Source organism: Aulostomus chinensis, chromosome 12 (assembly GCF_037954235.1).
Source record: "Aulostomus chinensis isolate RoL2024-O1b breed Wild chromosome 12, RoL_Achi_v1.0, whole genome shotgun sequence".
NCBI classification, from domain to species: domain Eukaryota; kingdom Metazoa; phylum Chordata; class Actinopteri; order Syngnathiformes; family Aulostomidae; genus Aulostomus; species Aulostomus chinensis.
In genome coordinates this window covers 14,823,553-14,846,868 of record NC_141331.1, presented here as the reverse complement: position 1 = coordinate 14,846,868, position 23,316 = coordinate 14,823,553, and the positions used below count along the sequence as shown (strand labels likewise).

At 42.3% G+C, this 23,316-nt stretch overlaps 1 protein-coding gene across 2 annotated transcripts; it reads right to left on the bottom strand.

The window, feature by feature from the left end:
• Positions 1-2,963: 2,963 nt before the first annotated feature.
• On the bottom strand, positions 2,964-19,338 carry aff3 (AF4/FMR2 family, member 3). 2 transcript variants are annotated; one of them, XM_086220359.1, is made up of 19 exons: positions 19,133-19,338; positions 17,628-17,666; positions 13,228-13,302; positions 13,111-13,144; positions 12,944-13,001; positions 11,657-11,708; positions 11,156-11,190; positions 10,762-10,945; positions 7,133-9,145; positions 6,876-7,003; positions 6,595-6,754; positions 6,410-6,513; positions 6,212-6,275; positions 4,929-5,065; positions 4,749-4,820; positions 4,546-4,639; positions 4,410-4,459; positions 4,112-4,317; positions 2,964-3,953 (listed from the first exon to the last, which is right to left on the bottom strand). In XM_086220359.1, the coding sequence occupies exons 1-19, from the start codon at positions 19,199-19,201 to the stop codon at positions 3,832-3,834; spliced, it is 3,696 nt and encodes a 1,231-aa protein (XP_086076485.1). In that variant the 5' UTR covers positions 19,202-19,338; the 3' UTR covers positions 2,964-3,831. The 2 variants fall into 2 exon arrangements, with proteins under 2 accessions (XP_086076485.1, XP_086076486.1); XM_086220360.1 differs by having other exon boundaries at positions 6,431-6,513.
• Between the last annotated feature and the right edge of the window lie 3,978 nt (positions 19,339-23,316).

Sequence of the window (23,316 nt, the reverse complement as noted above, 5' to 3'; positions counted from 1 at the left end):
ATCCGGTGCTTGGAAGAATTCAGTAATACTTGCATTGATGCTAAATTCATGCTCCAGTTGTTTTTAAGCTGCTCTGATTATGTCCTCTTTAAGTTTGCAAGCTCCAAATTTTAAATTGCATCATCTTCATCATTACATTTGTAATACTTTCTTTGGAATAGCCTTTATTTTCATAGTAACAAGTAACAGATGGATTCAGATAAATACAGCGGAGTAAAACCTATCAGTAGCCTTTAAAATGTTGTGAAATAAAAGTCCCCCAAAATACAGATACTCAAGAAAAGTACTGCATTGACAATGTACTTAATTATAATACTTGAGTAAAAAATACTTTCCACCACTGCCCACTGAATGATAATGTTAACATTATTCTATTAAAATTTTTAACCTTACAGATTTAGAGTTGGAGTAATTGTTATAGTCACTGCACATAGTTCAAGTACGATGTAGCAAACTTTTATATTATGGTTAAGCGCCCCAAAAAATGTATGAACATGCATGCAAGTGTAATAAGTAAGTGCTAAGTGGATAAACAGACATAAATATGTACACACAGAGAAATATGCACAGGTAATATTAAGATATAATTTATACAAAAAAAAAACAAGATTTAAATAAATACATGTTCTTGGACTGTGTCTTGATTTTAAATGTACATGTAACGAGAAAACGTTGTACCGAAAGTTAAAATGTCTGATCTGTTTCGTATTATGTAAAAGGAAAGGACTCACCTTCCGGTTTTACTGCAACTGGACTCCAGCTTGATCCAGCTCATCCCAGTGCCGTTAAGCGCTTCGAGCTGTATTGAAATGCTGCCACGATGTGGGCAACCGCTTCATGTCACCTGAATTGACTCCAGTAGCTTTTGAGTGTTCACTCTAGAGACCTTTGCACAACTAACTTCTGACACGTCAAGCAGGTGACGTGTATGTGCGTGTGTGTGTGTGTGTGCGTATGCGTGCGCGTGTGCGCAGATGGATACCTGACTACAGGTAACTGGTCATCAAACTCTGACACATCTTCGACCACCACGAGAAGAGGAGGAAGAAGAGGGGATAGCCCCGCTGCTGTTCATCCCTCCAGCCCTCACTGTCTGCCCTCCTTCGGCAGACAGTTGATGGAACAGTCTAGGCTTTTCTTTTTCTTTTTTCTTTTTTTTTTTACTGTCTGGCTCCAGTACGGTTGTCCTCAGACGGCCCGAACGGCTGTGACGCAGAGGCACATGCGGGGAGAACCAGCAGCGTGACGGCGGAGCTCAGACTATATGCATAGTGAATTAATTATATCATGTAGGGAAATAAGTTCACATGAGCCAGAATCAGAGCTCTCTTGGCAAAGCTAGCACTTAGTTTGTTTGTAATGGCTTGTGTTGACTCAAGTGTATGAAGCAATGTATATAGGTCACCTTTCAGGAGAGAAGGTGTTTACCTGGATCCGGGATTAGAGTTGACAACAGATTTATTTAATGTCATCAAAAAAACTGGATGCTCTTGACCTAGGCTCATCGTGTCCCTATGAGGGCCCTTATTGGTTGTTCCCTGTTGCTATGGCACCAGACATCGGATGCTGAAGTTTCAAACGTGTCTCGGTGCAGCAGGAGGTGGGCGTTGTGAAGGAGAGTCTGAATGTATATGTGCCCTGATACATAAACATTTATGAATATAATTCAGGTGACGTGTTTATACAGCTTCTCTTTTGGATTATATAAAAAAAAGAACATTTTCTTTACTCCATTTTACAGGGTCAAGACTTGGTCAAGTTAAGGTGGAAGAAATGTCCTCAAGCTGTACGTGTGTGTGTGTGTGTGCGTGCGTGCGCGTGTGTGTGTGCATGTTTCTACACTTCTGCAGAAATCTCTTTAGGGACCCACTGCATGGGGTAAATTCAGAGAAAGTGAGGATATTTTGTCAAGTTCTCACATTCAGAGACACCTCACAAGGTGAATGTGAGGTTACAACATGACTTTAAAGTAAAAGAACACCAACCACAGGGTCATGCAGGGATAGAAGCTTGGGGATGCAGTATGTGCGTCTGTTTTTTCAGGTCCTCAGGAAGATGTATGAAAGCTAAAGAAGCCAAAACCTACCGACTCTTCTTCCTTTCCAAGATAAATGCATCAATATATCAACGGATAATGATTCACAAAATCACCCGAAAAACATTAAAATGATACCTCCTCCAAAAAGTGGAGTTTTGCCTCTCAAATACACACAAATAAGAGTCTTGAGGTAATGAATAGGTTTTTCCATCCATCACTTCTTGGTGCTTCAGAATGTAGAAAGACCTGCGTTGCTGAGTTAATAGCTTGAAGCTAATGACACCTCATTGTAACCAAACACAGTAACATTATTGATCAAAAATGTCTGTTTTCAAATTCTTACATGCACTGTTCTGTGTAACTTAGGTCTCCGTTAACCAAACGTATGCTCAGTAATCCACACACACTTTGATTTCACCTCTAAACAATCTGACTACAACTCTTCAGCTGCTTGTTAGCGTCATGCTAAATGAAACATGGCTAGATTTTTCTGTGTGTTGGCATCACCAGGAAGTGATGCAGTTTGGAAAAAAAAATTCTTCGTTACTTGTGAGTATTTGAAAGGCCATGGAGACTTTTTAGGTGAAGCATCACTTTAAAACCCAAATAAACTATTTCTTAAAAACAAAAAAAAAAACAAAAAAAAACAGCAAGATATTACAAGTGGTAATCAATCAACTGACATTATTCTTCACCCAGTGGCCAACAATGCTGCTCACAGGTGTATCCAGCTAACAGTAATGTCTGTTATGTTTTCAGAAAGTTCACGGGGAGTCTGTATCGTCAATTATGAATGTTGCTCTTCATGTGTAATTTATGTAGACCGTTAGTAGCTTCCATCTATCGCATATTCACAGGGGGAATGTCAACAGGGCAGCGAGGGCGGGTGAGGGAGAGAAGGATCAAATACTCATGTTGATGGCTGCATTTTATTAATCCCTAATATCTGCCATTAAACACAATGAGGCATGAAATGGCAAAAACAGTAATACAATACAACACATAAAAAATAAATAACAAAATAATCTCATTTTGGGGGGCTACAGCCTTGAGTGACCTCTTGAACATCCTTATGCAATAACATAGTAACACTCCAAATAGAGAAATAACAGAATTTTGCATAGACGGGACCGTGAAAGTTGGCAGCAATTCTAACAAACTTGAATTTCTTTTGTAAAACTAGATAGTCCAACAAATATTGCACCATAGAAACACATTAAAGTGAAAATTTTTAGATGTATAAAAATGAAAAGTATTTAAAATCTTCATTAGCAAAAAATGCAGATGAGATGTGAATTTTAGATAAAGTGGTACATAGGTTAAGTTGGTCCTCTGTTTTGTTTTGTTTTTTGGCCCCAGTGAAACTGTCCTCTGGATAATGAACATTTCCACAGAAAAAGAAAGGTTTTGCACAACATTTTGCGCATGCTACTTTATTTGAGTCCTGTTTCTGTCACCACTCAACTTTTGGCAAATAATCCACAATATAAACAACTCTCCCATTTCGTCCGAAAGAAGATGAAGAAGGGGAACGTGGTCGGTTTACGAGTTCAAAGAGTTTTCCATATCATTCATAAAATGACCACACAGGCGGGGGTCATAGTTCAGAAGGTTGTGCACATCGGAAGATCCAGATGAAGAGCGCCTCAGCGTCTTATGAAGAGGCCAGACTTGCCTTGGTTTTGTGTATCTGTATTTCACACAGCACAGTGGATATGCTGTCCTGTCTGTAGTACAGAATCTAAGGGAGGCCTGGAGGTCTGCTGGGCGGGTTGAGCTAAGTCCCGTCCTTGTTAGTCAAGTTTGGCACTAATGCGTATCCACTGAAGAGCTTGCCGGGTGTACTGGACCACATGAGTGATGCTACTGTGGAGTGTCAGTGGCCCAGACAAAGTATTCAAGTAGTTGAAGAACTCTGTTGAGAAAGACAGACACACACACACACACACACACACACACACACACACACACACACACACACACGCAGACAGACAGATGTTAAAATCCTGGAACAGTTCATTTAATTTATGTATTGTCTTTCCACTTTATATGGATGGATGATGTATGTCTCACCTTTACTTTCTTTTGCAAGGTTGTCTGCCACCTCCCAGTACTCATAACTGTACAGGACACTATTGGTAATGTTCAGGTGATTTGCTGCCATCTGGTGGATACGTTGAGGAATGCTTATGAGAGAGGGGGAGGCGCTGGCCCCATGTGAACTCCGCCTGGCGTGTTTGGCATTGGGTGAGAGTGAAGAAGGAGGCCCTCCTGTTTCCCTGGAGGGGAAAACACCATGCAATAATCATCAATTCTATTTCAGTGACTGGAAAATGATTTAAAGGCAGAGTCAAAGTTATTATGCACTTACTTCCCAGGGTCATTCCAGCAGAATGGTATTGTAGGCACTTTGGGAGAAGTCTGTATTGATGTAAAGATGGGTAAAATTCACTCAAATCCTATCTGTACTATCTGGAGTGTGGCATGCTGTCACGTGTCTCGCATACCTTAAAGTAATCCAGCAGTACTTTGGAGTATTTCAGTGCATGGTCCTTCTTTAAACGAAACATCTGCCAGTACAGGAGGGCAAGGCATCGAAAACTGTAGACACACAAGTCCAGGAGACTCAGAATCTACTACAAATCATCTTCAGAGCATAGGTCTTTCAATGTGCTGTATATTTTATAAACAGAGGAGATGACAAACGTACCACAGAACGGCCAGCTGTTTGTCTTCCTGTCTGGCCCCGGGGCCAGAGTGGCTCTTTAACCTCATCGCGTACCTTAAGACACAAGACCATTAACAATATATCTGCAGCTCTTGGGGATCCCATGTGTGAGTGCCTGTTTTTTCTCTGGTGTGTTTATTTTTGTTTGAATGAGTAATTCACCTTATAAGCTCCACCGTCTCCGAGTACATGGTGTAGGGGGATTTTGCCTCCAGTGGTCCTTCCTCCATTGCTTTCCCACATTCCATGAAAGAGAGGGCAGCATCAACATAATTCACAGCCTTTCCCAGCTTGTCCACCTGGAAGAAATAGAAGAGAAAACTATGATGGGGAACAAGCAAGGATTAAATTAATGCTCAGCTTTGGAAATGTGCCTGTTTAATGTCTTTAACCACAACGGAGTCTCCAATAAACCTGTTTATTTCAGTACAGAAGACATGATTCAATTAGCTGAACTCAAAAACTGCCCACAGGGGATGCAGCTAACTTAGACCAGTAAAAGATGCCCTCTAACAACTTTGTAGCTCCACTCTGGACGTCCTCTTGGAAAAAAATGTTAACGCCACGGCCTAAGGCTGTGACAGTATAGTGAGCTGTGGTTTGTAGAAATATGCTGAAACACTATTTTGTCATCCTTTTGAGCAGGAAGCAGACATTTGTGATGCCAAGAAAAATACCTTTCAGATATTCATCTACTCCTGCTTTAATTTCCCCCATGTTCACATTTGGGAATATGTGATCTAATCAAAAAAGTACCGCTGGAATTCATAAATGATGCTTACTTGTTTGTGTGAACAAGCTAGGCAAGACACGGCAACCTTATTTATACAGAACTTTTCAAGCACGAGAAAACCCACGGCCCTCCATATATAACAAAACAAAAGAAATAGAATACATTAAAATACATAAAAATCAAATCAAAAGAACGCAATTGTATCACAATAATTAAATCACATATGACAATGAGTTAAAAGTGAGGAAGCGTTCTAAGGTGCTCCAGGAAACGACAGAGATTTTAAAAGTGGATTTAAAAATCCTTAGCGAGGAAGCTAATCGAATAAAAATATCAAAAATCACATTAAAATGAGTTAGAAGTAAGGTAGTGTTCTGAACTGCTTCAACAAGCTACGGAGTTTGTAAACTGGATTTAAAATCTGTAGTTAGGTGGCTAATCTAAGGTTTTCAGGCAGATTGTTCCAGGTCTTTGGAGCATAAAGTTGAAAACCTGCTTGACCGGCAGCTACATAAATCCTGGATCCTGAAGACTGTTTCAGGCGATTAATCCGGGTCTCTGAACAACGAAACCTTTTTTTTTTTTTTTTTAAACTGTTGGGAAGAAAGTTTACGAATGGATCTCGACAATTCTATGTTTTTGTTCTATGTCCACGTAACCTCCTTTCTTGAGCACTCACTAGTTTATGTTGTTGAGGAGATCAAGGACTCACCATTGCATCTGCGCGATGCTTCATCCTTTTGGCTTCATGTAAGTAGTATTCAGCATGATGAGGGCTAGAGGGATGGACAGATACAAAGTAAAGGAAATACCGCTGTGTTTCATATCTGTGAATCACACTGGCAGTATGTATTTGTTCACTATCAACAGGTGAAGTACAATGTTGACTACGTTTAGCATGATTGCTCACGTCTCATGGTTTGGCACGGACCCTCTGTGTCCCGCAGAGCCCCAGGACTCTGATGATGGCTGGTGCTGTCTTGATACTTTTACACACTCCACCTCCATCTTTGGCTGGGAGTACAGGTTAAAAGAGGTGCAATAAGATTGCAAGTAATGGGAGTGGGATGGATAAAACATATGTTCTCGTGTTACCTTGACAGCGGAATCTCTACTTTTGTCTCTGTTCTTGTGTGCGTGGACGGGTTGCACCTCGGTGTTCTTTGGTTTGGAGGAAGGCTTGGTGGTTGGTGTGTCAGACAACGGAGAAAGGGGGGACAAAGGCCTCTTACTGTCCAAGTATTCCTCCAAGTACCTACAAGCATTAGCACATATAATACTGTATGGCATGGAAACATATATAAGTACGTATATGAAGATATAGAATGAGTTTGCATTTGTATATACAAAGAAAACAAACAGCAGTGTTTTCTTGCCCGTTTTGTGTAGTCTCGTTTGAAAAGCTTTGCTCAGCTGCACGAAATGATGACTCTGTGTGGTCCGAGAGGTCTTTTTCATAAGGAATATTCCTCTTGCATTCTCTGTGTGACACACCATTCTCCAGCTGGCCACACAAACACACACACGTCCATGGTTTGAAGAACAAGGTTATATAAACACATTGGCACACACTCAACAATGAAAATGTTTCCCAATACATACACATCACATTTAAAATAGAAAAAAAAGTAACCTTGCGTTTCCTTTTGCCATCTTTTGTCACACTATCCGGTGTATACATGTGTTTCATAGCCTCTCTTTGCTTGTCCTTTGCTGATGTAGAAGAGGAGGAAGAGGAAGGGTTTTTAACGGTGGAATTGGTGGTACTGTCCGGGACTCTTTTGAGGAGACAAAGGTCTATCTGCACCACCAGGTTTCTCAGTCCACGCTGGGAGGATGCTGGGGTCCACTCGTTTCGCCCAAATGGAACCAGGGTGTAGAGTTTCTGCCTCCCCTCACGCTGCTCCCCCTCAGTCAGACTACCTGAGGTAGGTCGTCTGGGGGGCAATACCTTGGGCTTGCTGGCCTCAACGCTGCATGGGCCTTGTTGGGCTCTCTTACTCAGTTTCTTAAGGGAGGTAGAGTCTGCAGGAACCTTGGTAATCTGGGCCTGACATTCAGGCTCTGAAACAGAATCTGATGAGGATGAGGTGGAAGATGAGGAGATTCTCCTATGAGGAGTAGGGGTACACAATGGTGAGGAGTTCAGTCGGGATTCTCTTTCCTCCTCCCTTCTCCCTCTCTTTTTTGTCTGGCCTTGGAGGATAGAGTTGTCTTGAAGGTGAGGCTGTCCGGTGTCAGTTGGCAGTTTGGCCTGGACTGTTTCCCATCTGTGTCTGCGTTGCTGCTCCCCACTCCTCCAGTTTTTTTCTCTTTCAGTCCTCTCTCTCCTTCTCTGCTTCTCTCTTGCTCCCACCTCCTCCTCTTCCTCCTCCTCTTCTGCTGAACTCTGGATCCAGGGACGTCTCAGTAGCTGCTCCTCCGCCAGCCTCCTGTCTTCCTTTCTCTCCCGTTTCCCTTGTTGTGTTTCCTGATGCCTGTCCGCTTTTCTCTCGGGTTTTCTCCCCTCGGCTTGGGTGAGATGAGCTTCTCTATGGCCCACCTCCCCTTTCTTGGACTGGAGTTTCCTCTGTGATGGTTTGGAATGATTAACATGCAGAGGAGTTGAAGATTTAACCTCCCACAACTTGGCCCTAGGCTGTAAGCTAGGGCTGGATCTAGAGTCTAACCCAGTATTAGAAATACTAAGAGCTTTAGAGGCAGACTGGGAATGAGAACTTTGACTGGTGTTGGTTTCGCGGCCAGTTAGAACCGAGGGCTTTGTTGTTGTGGGACTATGCTGGAAGCTACGTTGGACTGGAGGTTGGGTCTTGTGGTTGAAGCTGTGGTTGGATCTGCTATCCTCGATTTGCTCAAAAATTAATGCCTGTTTGGCTTTGGGAGCCTCAGCAAATTTTTTGGAACTTTGATGTAAGTTAGGCTTAGGTCGAGATTTGAGGCTATAACTATCAGCAGAGTTTAAAACAGAAGAAACCCTGGATTTGTTTTGGCTTTGGTCTTGGTCTTGTGTGGGTCTAGACTTAGTCCTGTGCTGATGAGGTGGCTGAGGTGTGGTACTATTTGTAGGCTTACTTGGGACGTCAGTGTTGAGTTGTGGGGCAATCCATGACTTATTTTTGGTCCTGTGGGGAGTGCTTGTAAGGCTAGGTTGTGTTTGGTTTTGCTGATGATGTCTCTGAACCTCAGGGTGGTGACAAATATGCAAAGGGGGCGAACTGGGAAATGGACTTCTTGGCAGGTCTCTCTGGATAAGAACAGGGCTAGGGCTTTGGCTATTTCTTGGGCTCCCACCTGGACTTGGGCAAACACTTGGATCTGGACTAGGGATTGGACTGTGCCTTGTGCTCGTGCTGGGACTTGGACAGGTGCTGGGAAATGGGCTGGGACTTGGGCAGAAGCTGTAACCAGGGCTAGGTAGGGGGCTGTTGTGGTTGTAACTGAACTGAGGGCTTGGAATAGGGCTTTGGCTTGGGCTGTATTCTTGATTACTGCTCCAGCCACTAGCTGGGGATGGGGCTCGTTGGTTATGTGGAGAGGGCAGGCGTCCTGGAATGCTCTGGGCGGGATGATCACATCTAGCAGATTTTTTCTGGGACTTCTTCAGCCACTTATCCAACTGCCACTCGGCGGAAGAGTGGTGATCAGTCTGAAGAAAGCGTGGAGAAAAAAACCCACAGGACAGATGTTAATCCAAAAGTGGATTAATTTAAGATTAATTTCAGCAATTTGTAAGAACTAAACACTTACAGATGTCAAGTGACATACAGTTCTAGCTGAGAAACAGGGCCAAGCACTAAATACAGAAGTGTCTTCTTTAACTATGTGAGGAATGATACACATTTCAAACAATTCTGCACATATCACAAGATTTGCACGTTCCAGTGCAACCACTGACAATGCACTACATTGACCACACATTAACACCTCACTGACTCCGTGCTCGTGGAGCTTCTACAACTTCAAATGGCAAATCTGCATTATGACTCATGTCTGAAAAATGTTAGTTCTGAAAAATCCAACTGACATAACATCTCAATGTCTGTCTCACTATATGTCTCACTCTAGTTACTCCAGTCTTCGTGTATGCTTACAGTAGCTCAACCCCCATCCAATTATGCCAAATGACTCACTTAACGTTTGCGTAACAAACAACTGGCCGGCTAACCATAAGAGTGAGTAGAACACTAGCGAGACAAGGAGTCTTTAGTCAAATAAAACAACGAGGATACTCACAACTGGGGAGAGAACTTCCTTCCTACTCCATTTTTCCCTTTCTCTCGCATTCTCTTTTTCTGACCAGAGCTAAATTAAACCTCCACTCCTCAAGTCAAACAGTGAGCCCCCTCCCCACATCCTTCGCCCTCTTTCCAGAGAAGACACTGCATCTCTTGTACCGTCTTGACTGCCCTCCCTCCTTCTTTTCTGTCCCTCCCTCTTTCTCTCCCTCCTTCTTCCTACCTGTGACTCTGGATTTGCTGCTTCCACAGCTCCGACCCCCTTCTCTTCCTTTAGAGACACTCAAACACTCTGCATAAATGAAAAACACATGGTGCACCCCCCCCCCCCAGAAAAAAAAAACCTCCTCTCCCTCCCTCCCAATAGGGGCCCGATGTAATGCATGTTTAGAAATACAGTCCACAGGGCCTTCCATTCATAAAACAGGAGCAGGGTTCCCCTTCATTTCCAAACCAACCCCCACAATGCCCCATACCTCCAAGAGCCCAAACCTACCAGGCTCTACACCTCAGCACTAAGCCATCAATTCAATGTTTATTTAAGATAATCCAGGTCAACCATGTTCTCTTCTGTGCTGTGTTTAGAAATGGAAGGTGAGTCTTTTTTGTAGATGTCAACACGGACTCCGGTCCTGATGACTTCCTCGTCCCCAGGGCTTTCCTCTTTAAGATTCTGCTTGTTGACATGACACCCAGTCACTAATTCCCAAAGCTACCACTGCTCCTCAACCCCCCCACCCCCCATCCTCCTCCTCCTCTCACATGCATTCCTCATTCCTCTGTCCCTCCCCACACCTGACGTCAACTGCCTCGAGGCCACCAACTCCCCGTGGTGGATTTACCCGTAAACAAAAACACACACACACACACACACACACACACACACACACACACGCACACGCACACACACACACACACACACACACACACACACACACGCACACACGCACACACACACCAGCAGAAAGGTCAGACATGGACAGGGCAATGATAAGCAGAGGACCAGTCTTTGGCACAGCATCCATACCTCCTTGTTGTTGCGTGGGGGTTGTGGATTGGCAGGCGAGGCAGGACCTTGGTGAGCAGCTGGGCTGGAGCTCCGGGAATGAAGACTACTGCTGCCCGACTCAGCAGTGGAGTCAGAGCCTGAAGAGTCCGAGCTGGAATGTCTCACCCGTCTGCCATGTGTGTGCGTTTGCTGTGCTGACAGCCTGTCAGTCAACACACACAAACACCAGAGAGGGGTCAGTATACGTACACAGCCAAGTGGAACAGACACACAGGCACACAAGCATGTACAGTCAGACATACTTTAGTAATTCCAGCCACACAGACCAACACATATGTGTGCAGACCAAGCAGCATTGGCAAAAACATTCAGAATACACTCAAGATACATGTATGTATATATATTTGAGTACCTGTGCTCATCCCAGGTGGCTGGCTCGTGAGTTGCCTTTAGGGGCACAAAGCAAAAACAAAAATGTATCAACCACAGCAGCAGCAGCAGCAGCAGCAGCAGCAGCAGCAGCAGCAGCAGAGTGAACTATTTCCTGTACATGTGTTAACTCTGCTGCCTGATGTTTCACCATAATTAATAGCAACTAAAGAAACATTCATGAACCAAAAGCATGTGTGTGTGTGCACTCCACTGAACACACCTGCAAAACACACTTTCCAGCAAACAGCGCCAAACGCTACAATCTTACTGTCTTTTTTTTTTCTTCCATTGCACTTTCTCTTTCCATCCTCTCAAGTTTTCAAACTGTCTGTCTGCCGCCACAGCAGGTACACTAGATTTAACCCATGATCATCCTAGGTCAAAAGTACTGATAAAGATACCAAAAATGTCATAGACAGTATATTCATTTTGCCCGCTGAAAGGTAATCATTTGTTTTCCTGCTTACAGGGTGTCACCTACCCGTTGGTTGTCTTCCTCATCACTGCTCAGCTTCAGGTCATCAGCAAGCATGCTGTAAACCAACAAACAAAAATCAAATAATGACCTGCTGTGCATTTATCTAATAGGACTCTCAACAGTTGCCCTTTGTTGCCATTATCAACCACAATGAAATAAGAAATACTGAGTGAGGATGGTGGTTTTATTGTTCACATTTGAGTCGTTCCCTCAGACTGTGACTTTAGCCTACAATCTGCTAAAAGTCAATAATTTTTTTATTATTATCACATATTATATCATTCATGATAAACATTAGAAACAGGAATAATAGAATAGAATAGAACAGAATAGAAAAATGATATAAAATACATGCAGCACTTGATTGTTGGCAAAAAAACAACTCAACAGAGAAGGCATCATTTTCACTGTCTATAACATATTGACATCTAATATACAGAACAACTGATAAACTATTGTAGGTTCAGACAATATAATCCATAATGTGACAGCGCGACGAGCTGATGAAAGCTTAGCCATCAGCCCAAAACACAGAAACGGGAAATGATAACGAGTCATTTTTATTTTGCAAGCTTGTCAAAAAATCTAATTCTGATTCTGAAGCAATGATTTTCCGGCATTCTGACAATGCCCATCGTATCTGCATCTAATCCCTGATCCTGATGTTGTGGCGCTGAGAGTATAACTTAATGTTAATATGATAAATCAGCATTTTAGGCGTTAAAATGACCTCTAAAGTAATAATCCTTCATAATCCAAACCCCCATATTGGTTATTAATGTTCTTGTCAGTGCTTGTGGAAAAAGAAAAAAAGTGTTTTGGACTTTCATCGAGCCATAAATGACAGAGAGAGAGAGAGAAAGAGAGAAAAGAGAGAGAAAGAGAGAGAGAGAGAGAGAGAGAGAGCAATAATGTGTGACAATGATTTGGCCTCTACAACTGAACATGTGTTTAACATTAAAAAGAGGATGTACTGAGAGAAAAAACAGGAGCTCATCAGTCTCCACTGACAGCTTTCAAGAATGTGACCTGACCTTTGACCCTGCCCATGTTGTGTAATCTGAAGCACTAAAACTGTTAGCTGAGGATACTCCTACTTCCCTCTGCGCCTTGGTTTTTACTGCCTTTCCTTGTGGTTGCACCGACGATGTTCATGATTTATATTACGTTTTAAAAGAGTTGCTTTCATCATTTATGTGTGCGATGTATTTAATCATCTGTGTATGTGCCACAGCTGCAGTTTAGGTTTAATGAGCTTCAGTGGGTCATGTTTCCTCATGTCCTACTTACAATTTGTGAGGCGCCACATGAGGATGACGGGTCATTCGTAGCTGAACATCTCCCCGACCTGACATAAAGAACGAGAGAGACGGGGAGATATAATAAAAGGTTGACAAAATCATGTAGTGATAAAGAAACACGTATAAATCACATGAAATTAGTGTATGAAGACATACTTTGCCTTTGTTGTGTTGCTGGCTGTTTTCCATCCTTGAGGATAAACAGGGACACATATTTTTATGAATAATTGTGCAATCAATAAATATATACACATTCACAAAACAAACAAATACCTTATGGTTGTAGAGGATTCGCTGAGGCGGGTCACCCCCTAAGGCTTGCTGGGATTGCCAAGACTGAGTCATGTCCTGTGTAACAGACAGAGCATGTATACTAAATTAATCAGTAATTAATATGAATACACATGTCTATCTTTATTTCCACATATTGCACATATTGTGCAGAGAGCATTATTTGTCTGCTATCAGCACCGTTCCTCCCCACCAGGGGGAGTGAATGTGAGTGTAATATAGGTTAGTCTGTTGGATTACATGCTTGGTGTGAGTGAGTGTGTGTGTGTGTGTGTGTGTGTGTGTGTGTGTGTGTGTGTGTGTGTGTGTGTGTGTGTGTGTGTGTGTGTGTGTGGGGTGGGTTGGGTTACTTCTACTTGTTTCTTTCAAATAGGTCCTGGTGGATTTTATGTATCAAAACTCCCTTTTCTCTTGGATGAAGAGTATGGTTACTTCAGGAGAAACGACCGGGCCCTCCAACGTAGCTATTGTGTCACTACATAAACAGGTACGAGAAACAACATCTCCATTTGTTTTGGATGAGAACCAATTACACAGAGTGGGGTTGATTATGCAATCTAGGGATTTGAAGAGAAAAAAAAAGGGAAGGATTTGGTTTTCTGGGAGAACAGATCAGGGTATCACTTGAGTGTGCAGAAATCTGAATGGTGTGCAATCAGTGAACCAGAATATTAAGAAACCTCATCAAAGCATGCGTTGCCAGTGAGGCAGCCCTGGGGAGATGAACATGAAAGACACCGTGTGCCTCACCGGTTGCCTGTGGAACCGTTCAAATCACAGTACAGTTGAGGGATACAACAGCCAATTGTGCAGCAATTAGATATTAGAAATCACTTTGCTGAGTTCATCATCATCATCATCATCATCATCTCTTGGCACCTGTATGGTAACTGAATGAACATTTAACAATCAACTTTCACAGTGCAGGGCTTCAGTTGAGGCACTGATAGGACATCTACCAGGTCAGTGGTTCCCACACTTTATAAAGTCTTCATTTACGTCCCCAGCAGTGTCTCCCTTAGCAACCCAAACCTATACACCCGCCAGTTTTGAAGGATGAGTGGTTGTGGGTAAAATAAAACAACACATACAGGCATACCAAGACAATCATTTTATAGATAGATGGGTCAGCACTTTTGGAAATACGTTTGTGTGAGTTTGATGACAAGACTGATGCTACGTCTTCGCTCCTCTGTTAACTGTAAGGCAACAGCCCGCAGTCGATTAGCTTAGCTTGGCATGAACACACAGGAAATACTATATATAGCTTAGCTCTGACCGACAGTCAACAGTCAATTAGCTTAGCTTAGCATTCACACACTGTAAATATATAGCTTAGCTCTGACCGACAGTCAACAGTCAATTAGCTTAGCTTAGCATTCACACACTGTAAATATATAGCTTAGCTCTGACCGACAGTCAACAGTCAATTAGCCTAGCTTAGCATTCACACACTGGAAACATGTAGTTGAGCTTTGATTGACAGTCAGCAATTGATTAGCTTAGCTTAGCACTAACACACTGGATATATATTGCCTAGCTGTTCCTAAAGGTTGCAAAACCTTATTCTTAACTGTTTTATTTTATATAACTGAGACATACTGTAATGTGTTAGTAAGCTTTTTCAACGTTTGGAAAAAGTCAGGCTAACACTGTCCACAGTTTTGAGTGATTTAGGGTTTTAGTATTTTAGGCTTTATGCTAAGATGAGCTAAGTGTCTCCTGTGTGTGGCATCACATACAGAGTACAGATATGATCAATTTCCTCATCAAACTATGGGCAAAAAAGAGAAAGATCATATTTCACAGATTGGTAAACCATGCTACAGAGAATTATTTTGTTTCTTTTACTGATATCCTGATGATACATTTTCAGATCCTGACAGTTGACCGTAAATGTTTTCTCTTCCTCTCTTCCCGCCCTACTCCGTGAGCCCCGGAGGGCAAGTATTTCCTCTCTCTGCTCATCCTTTCACTTCATTATCTTTCCTCCCCCAGTCACCAAGGACACAACACCAGCCCTCACCCCTTTTCTGCACCACGAACAACATGGCCTCCCAAGTGGAGCATGATGTGTTGCTATCTTCCTCCCACCCCTCCTCACTGCCTGTGCCTCTTTTCCAACATTTTTTTTAATGAGAGCAAAGCAGAGGTGATAGACCTGTGAGCATGTTTTTTCAGCTCTTTATATTTATTATCACCAGCCTAGGCTGGCTGATACAGCTGCAGTCCTGCTGTACCGCAGGACTTTATCCTAATAAATGAGCAATGATATACTGTAGATTTATTAATGGACTGAAAAAAGGACTGAAGGGAGATATTGTGAGACACTCGGGGTGGAGGAAATAGAAGTTAAAGGACACAGGGAGAAGTTGATTTCAAAAACTGCCCACACCAAGGCTGCCCAGTGTGAGGCCCACGGGCAAAAAATTAGTCGTCAAAAGGTTGAATATGGCTCACAAGATGTAATAAATGAATATAATTATAACACCAGGCCAATTAAATATATAATTACTGGAAAAATTACACTGCACTGTTTTCTTTTTTGTGATATAAAGATATTCTCTAATTTTGAAGAGTAATTAATAAAGAATTATTTTTGAATAATTTGATTAGGCAACAGAGGGTCACTTTGTGCAGCTGAGCCAGCGGTACACATGTGATTTTGAGAACCCGTTTGTGTGCTTCAGCCCGCAGCCCACCATTTAAGATCCATTCCCAACAGCCAAAAACCCCTCGCTTACAATAGGGTTTTCTGCAATGGCTACAACTGTTGATAATCAGTATTCACTCCCGGGTGAATAACCCTGCAGTAGATACGAGTGTTTATCATCCTAGCTGGCCATTAAAGCTTGACACCTCCGCCGATAACTCCTTTCACTTTATGTCTTGTAAACCACAAGCTGTTGGTGCTGAGTTTGACTTGAGCAATAACACAATAGAATTTCAGTCACTGTCCTCCATGCTGCTTTCACTGCAGCTACCAAAGAGAAGCCCAAGATGCTGCATGCTGGTGCTGTTATGAAAACCACTTCTCATCTCTCTCCAGTGCAGTGCCAGCATCTGTGCCATAGAATGTAATGTACCAGGGAAAAAACACAAAACAGAAAGGCAACGTTTTGTCTCCCTGCAATGGGTTTATTGGGGGGGTGGGGGTGGTTACCCAGGTCTGAAAAAGTCTGCAATAAGAAAGGGCAGTCTGAGTTTAAGCCCATCAAGGGAAAAAGGGAAACCCTAGGGAACCCCCGCTCTACATCAAACATGGGCACAGCAACTTCCATTCTCTAAAAATCTGACATAAAAAATAAACAAGTGTTTTATGTTTCTCCTGCCACATTCTATAAAGATCCTTTCTTCCTCTGTTTGGACCATGTCTAAACTTGTCCTCAAGCACTAGTCAGGTAGAGGCAGAGTATGGACACGGATTGGACCCATTAGATCCTCCTGAGTCAGAAAAACAAGGGTCTTCAGCCAACCCCCAAAATGTTGCTGACATTGCTCAAATATGGCAGTATGGACCCCACCCTACACCCATGCAGGCAGCAGAAACTCAACATGGTCAGTGGATGTAGTACACAGCACTGAGGATGGATCTGTCACCATAGCACTAACACAGTACTAGTAGGTACGTAGTACTAGCCTAGTGGCTAGTGTGGTAGTGTGAAGTGACTCATTATGAGCCTGAACCGATGTGCATCATGTCTGCTGGGTTCTGATGACAATTGAGGAGGCGTATGAGGTTAAATAAGGAGCAAAAACCGTTAGTAACACCGTCGCGTCTTGACATAAAAGACCCATTTTATTATCGTATTTCCAGTTTATAGTGAATATGGAAAAAGAAAGTTGGCTGTCCATGGCAGTACTTTCAGAAGGGCACACAGCAGGAGGTTGAATGTTTCAGGGAATATAGGACTCCCAAAATGTTTTGATATCATTGTACTGAAAAAAGTACTGCCAGTTATACTGCAGATTGGTTCATCTCTTTCAAGCAAAAACCCCAGACATTCTCTGATTGCAGCTTCTCAGACAGGGAGAACTGCTGCTTTTCTTTGGTCTATGACTGTAAAGGGATCATTCTCTGAATCCTTGTCCGACAAAACCAGATATTCATAGGCAGAATAAATATAATAATCAATATTCCTAAGATTCTGCTTGCATTTCCTCCTGAAAGCAATAACATGCTGTAACTAACCTACAGAGTTGAACAAACAACTCAAACCTGGAAAAAGATATAATTTAATGCCAAATGCATATTAAGGACTTGATAATGAGGGATTCATCTGAATAACCGCACATGTTCAAGTCAAGTAAATATAATTACTGTAATTGCTGTAAATAATACTAAAACAAACACTGGAGTTAAGTGATGCCAGAGTCCTTACCCCCAGAATATCTTTGGCACAGAAGTGTTGGCTTCTTACCTGTGTGAACAGAAAGGAAGTTGAGACTTACAGGCGCTCTTTTTGAATTTCAGCAAAGGACCCTTGATGACGATGCACACACAACAGCTAGAAGGAAGTGAGGGGTGCTCGGGTTTAAAATTCAAAGCTCGCAAAGAGACACACACACACACACACACACACACACACACACACACACACAAATATAATCATCCTCTGCATTCTGCTTTGCAAGTTCTTACAGTCACGCACACGCTACTTTAGTGTTAACCTTACAGTAACCACACACAACACAACACAGACACACACATACACGTGTGTGCGCACACATACACACACAAGCACACACACACACACACACACACACACACACACACACAGGAACAGTAATTGAGAGAACTGAAAGAAGCTTGATGCCGGTTGGTGACTCATATCTTAGAAATCACAGCTGCAGATGATCAGATGGATGCCGACTCTGTTGCAAGAACTTTCTGTTTCCATCCACGTTAGGCAACCCTGCCCTCTCCCTCCCCCATGTCTCTCTCTCTCTCTCTCTCCCTTTGTCACAATTCTGCTCAAAATTCCAAATTCAGCTCAATAAGATAGTTGAGAGGCACGTTACCCAAACATGAACATAATGGAGGAAACTTGCCATTGTTCCCCATGACAGTGTAACTGCCTGCAGGTGCTCTATTTGTTTACGTGCACTTCACTCTGAGTAGTTTCTCTCATATTCCTGCTTGTAGTGGAATCTTAAATGAGTGTAGTTGCAAAGTATAAAATATTTTCGCATTTGTGTGAGAAGCTCCTAAAGTCTATATGGTGCCCTCTTTTTCATTTTGATTTGTTCAGTCTGCTTTTGTGCCCATCTGTGCAACATTATTACACATAGAAAATGTGTGCAAAGTGCATTTGTGTGATACACTTCTTGCAGGCATGACTCATAAGGTCAGTGTCTGAGTGGCCAACGGATGGAAAGCAGAGTGTGTGTGAAAATGTGTGTGATCATTACAGCCACGGTAAGTGTAGGTGAGTTATGAGGCCTTGGGCGCACAATTAAAATCAACTCATAAACACAGCACAGTATTTTGCCTCACTGTGGTGGTCCGCGGGCAAAAGTCATCCTTCATCACTTAACAGGCCCGTTAGTCCGACCATGTGCAATGGGTTTCACACCTCCACATCCACTAACATCAGAGGCTGTGGTGCAATACCCCGATGTATCAAATCCCCTTGAGACCAGACAACACAACACCTGCAACAAGCAACATGCAACTAGACCACTAAACACCTGTTACATTCTTCAAATATCTGCAATTGAATGAAGTTCCCACAGCTTCTAAAATGTGTGACTTATAATATCCCCCATACAGTTGTAAGAACTGATCCCTGCAAGGCTCAAAAAAGAAAAGAAAGGAAAAGAAAAAGGGGAAATGTTTACTTAACTCATCATTCATGTGATTAAAGTGTTGGGTTCTGGCTCTCACCTGAGAATATGTACATCGAAGCAACAAGGAGACGATGGAAAGTTTCTTGCCCCTGAGGACAGTAGGCATGGTTCCTGGATGGTCAGCGCGCTCCACCTCCGATGTCCATACCAGGGAGGACGCGCGTAGATGCGGGACTCCTCCCTGAAACAGACCGCTGCTCTCTACCAGAGGATCCGCCGTGGAGCTGTAGCTGTTGTTGCTCCTGGTGCTACAGAGTCTCAGTGACTGATATGAGAGACAGGGTGGCGGGGGCATGTAGGCGGGCCGTTAACGTCACGTATGACACACGCATTAACGTCGAGAGATCACGACTCAGTGGATGTGCAACACCGCCGCTGTGATAAGTTGAAATGCGTAAAGAGAACGACACCGCTGCTGTCAGCTGCTGCACAAACCTCCATTCATCCAGTTCACTTATTTATTTATTTATTTATTTCTTTGATTCAGCAATGAGGCGCTCACACGTTATTTACGAAGACATGAAAAAAGATTTTAAAACTATAAGAATCTAAAATCTTAAAACGCTTTTCAACAAAAAGATCTATTACTGCTTGCGTTTTTAATGGATTTAAAAAAACAAAACATAACGTCAGTGACTGTAGTTATCTATTTATTCAGGGCAGGTGGAAAAACAGCTACAAAAGGCTGGTAAAATACATTAAAATGACCAGCAGTACTATAGAAAACACACTTCATAACGACAACAAAGTACTGGAAAGCAAAGACGTTTTTTTTTTTTATTTCCATATTTGTCAGGTGATGCTCAGTGAACATCTGCACAGTGTTGAAACCCATCTTGAGTCAAAAAAAGATAGCTACTCAAAAGGGTTTTTCAGATAAATTGATGAAGGTTTTTTGGGTCCAAACATCAGTTTGTCCCTTAACTGTGGTCTCAATATTGAGATGCTTAACGTTGTGTCAATGTTGATTATACATTTCAGAGAGAACGAGAGAACCATTCAATATAAGCTGAGGTTTTTTGACAAAACATGTACTGACTTATATTCCTGTATAGTCCTGCATCGTATCATGAAACATATACCCAGAGAAAAAATAAGTTTGTTATCTTTTGTTATCGGGGACACGCAGTTTGGTCAGCTGTACTTCCTTCATCTTGGCATTGTCTCCTTGCTCAGTCCATCCATTATTCTGCCTAATGCATTCTGGCCTTGTCATGATAAAATATGACCTGCGAGGTAAAACTGAGAGAAAAGAGAGCGTGTGACAAATGGAGCTCGATACACTTCTGGTTTTAGCCACTGTATATGAGGTCAAAACATCCTCAGCTCAGCTCAGTGACTTGAGTGCAGCTTTGGCTGTAAGAATGAATCACTCTTCTTCAGAATGCGTATTGATAACATCATATTCCTTATAAACTTCTATTACCCTCCAGAACAACAGCACATTCTCTGAAAGACAGAGATGGGGCGTTTGTGGTAAATGGTTTGGGCAACAAGCCACTGAAACAACAGTGTCTCTTATTTGTTTATGCACCTGCCAGAGACTGGATGAAGGGGAAGCCCCATTTATGAATTGAACCTCTTAATCCAGATGTAGAAACCCCTGTAATGTGCAGGGTGCTCAAGAGAAGGCAACAGCGGAGACAAATACAATTTGTGTGAATGTGTGGAGTTTTTATTACCACGGCGAGCAAGCCAATTCCAAATCCACACGGTGAAATTTTTTCTGAAAGTTTGAGGAGAGTTCCGGCCTGAAGACATGGACAAGCTGAATTTAAATCAAAGTCATAGCGCCACCTGCTGACAACAGGAAGTAGGCTTGAAGTGAAAAACATTTGTTTGACATTAAAACTGTACATTATTAGAGGGGCAGCGCGGCTCAGAGGTAGAGTGGCCGTCTAGCAACCCATGGGTCGTTGGTTCGAATATCATGTTGAAGTGTCCTTGAGCAAGATACTGATCCCCTAACTGCTCTTGATGGCCCTGCGATGGACTGGTGACCCATCCAGGGTGAAACCCGCCTCTCACCCTATGTCAGCTGGGATAGCCGCCACACACACACACACACACACACACACACACACACACACACACACACACACACACACACACACACACAATCCTTAACGAATAAGCGATTTAGAAAATGGATGGATGGAGGGATGTAGAGTCTTAGCTTCATGTGATTTACAGCAACATAATATGTATTAACCGTTTGTTCTCACACGCCACCAAGAGGACACAGGAAGTGACATTTGCACCACATTGCTAAAAATAGTCAGATCCCTCACACAAACCCAAATATAATCAGGTTTCATTGCCCTCTTGCTCTTCCCAAGAGCCACACACTCTGATGGGTGCAAAGGCCTTGGGAGCGTTCCAGCCTGATTCTGACCTGATTTCACGAGGGGCCCCTGATATGGCGCGTCACATGTAAAACCTTGATAACACTTTTCAAACTGTTTTTTTTAATGATATTTAGATGATTTTTTTCCCACATTTAGCTCATTTAAGGCATAAATTATCAAACGTGTTTATAAGTGAAACAAAATTAAATTTTAGATCTAATGTTGAATTTGAATCTAAATGTTTACTCTCGTTGAAATATTAAAAATTTTGATTAGATTTAACGTTTTGATGTAGATTTAACATTTACATTTCGCATTTTCATTTAGATTTAATATCTAGATTAAAAATTACCATTTAGATGTAACATTTTACATTTAGATTTAATACTTAGATGTAGAGTCAATATTTACATTTAAATTTAACATTTAGTTTTAGATTCAACATTTGGTACAACATTTAACGTTCAGATTTTCCACATTCATGTTTAACATTTAGATTTAGATTTGATATTGTCACCTTCTTAAAATAATTGCATCCATCCATCCATCCATTTTCTACCACTTATCCTGTTAAGGGTGGTGGTGGGAGGGGTGGAGCCTATCCCAGCAGCCTTTGGGTGAGAGGCGGGGTTCACCCTGGACAGGTCACCATTCCATCACAGGACCAACACATAGAGACAGACAACCATTCACACTCACAGTCACACCTACGGTCAATTTAGAGTATCAATCAGCCTCGTCCTCTCTTGATGTCTTTGGACTGTGGGAGGAAGCTGGAGTACCAGAGAGAACCCACACAGGAACAGGGAGAACATGCAGACTCACACAGAAAGATCCTGTGCTGGAGCCGGGACTGGAACCTGGAACCTTCTTGCTGTGAGGCGACAGTGCTGACCACTACACCACCGTGCTGCCCTCTTAAAATAATTGCCCAAGTCATTTTCTGACAATTTTTTGGCCTCAGACAACTCCTTATGATTTTTTGTATCCAGTTTTTTGTGTTTTCTATTAAACTTGAAAAAAGGACTTTGTCAATTATTTTGATATTCAAACGATATTGACAATATATGACAATATTCAAAGTTATCACTTAGATTATGTTTAGATTTTACTTTCAGATTTAGATGTAATTTTTTAGACTGAGCTTTAAATTTTAGACTATACTGTACATACATATAAAAACTGTACTGTAGTCATAGTCCCTTTTGGGACAATGTGAGCCAGGACTTCTCCTCAGTGGGGACTTGAATGCCGACTGTGCACAAATCACCAAAAAAATGTCATCTGGGGTTTGACTTGACAACCACAAGTGGCTCAGCCTTCAGGTACCTGCCTCTCCACCCTCTGTTTGGGGAGGAGGTTGGAGAACTCCCCCAACTGTGGACATTGTTTTCCTGTCAGCTCGGAATCAGCGTTGAACATGAGTGATCCCACCTCTAGCAGAGACGAGTGATGGAACTTTCTCAACCAAGTTTCCTTTTGGCAACAAATAAATTCCATGAAATTCTGTGTGATTTGCAAATAGACTCCAGTTCAGAGATTAGAGATCGTACAAAGAGAGGGATGAATAAAGTTTAGCCAGAAGCATTTCTGATCGCATAGCTCCCACAAAATGAAAATAATCTGCGTGATTCAGTATTTGGGAAAAACGTCCCTGCCTGGAGCTCTTTCTTGATAAGGAAGGGCAGCTGCAAACTTATCAGCCAGACTTCAAACATGCACAGTTCATTAAACAATGAGAAAGAGCCCTTTGTTTAGAACCTTCACCTTCACCACAGAAAAACCTTCAAAGTAGACATGTAAAAAAGTATCAAATTAAATTAAGGCAGGGAACATTCATGAAAGCGTAAATATAAACTTTTTGTGAAGTTAA

Excerpts from the sequence above, each read along its gene's own strand:
- aff3 (XM_086220359.1), bottom strand. The coding sequence starts at position 19,201 with ATGCCTACTGTCCTCAGGGGCAAGAAACTTTCCATCGTCTCCTTGTTG. Across the intron at positions 11,191-11,656 it reads ATGAGGAAGACAACCAACGG|GCAACTCACGAGCCAGCCAC; the intron begins GTAGGTGACACC and ends GTGCCCCTAAAG. Across the intron at positions 6,276-6,409 it reads TCCGTGCCAAACCATGAGAC|CCCTCATCATGCTGAATACT; the intron begins GTGAGCAATCAT and ends CCATCCCTCTAG.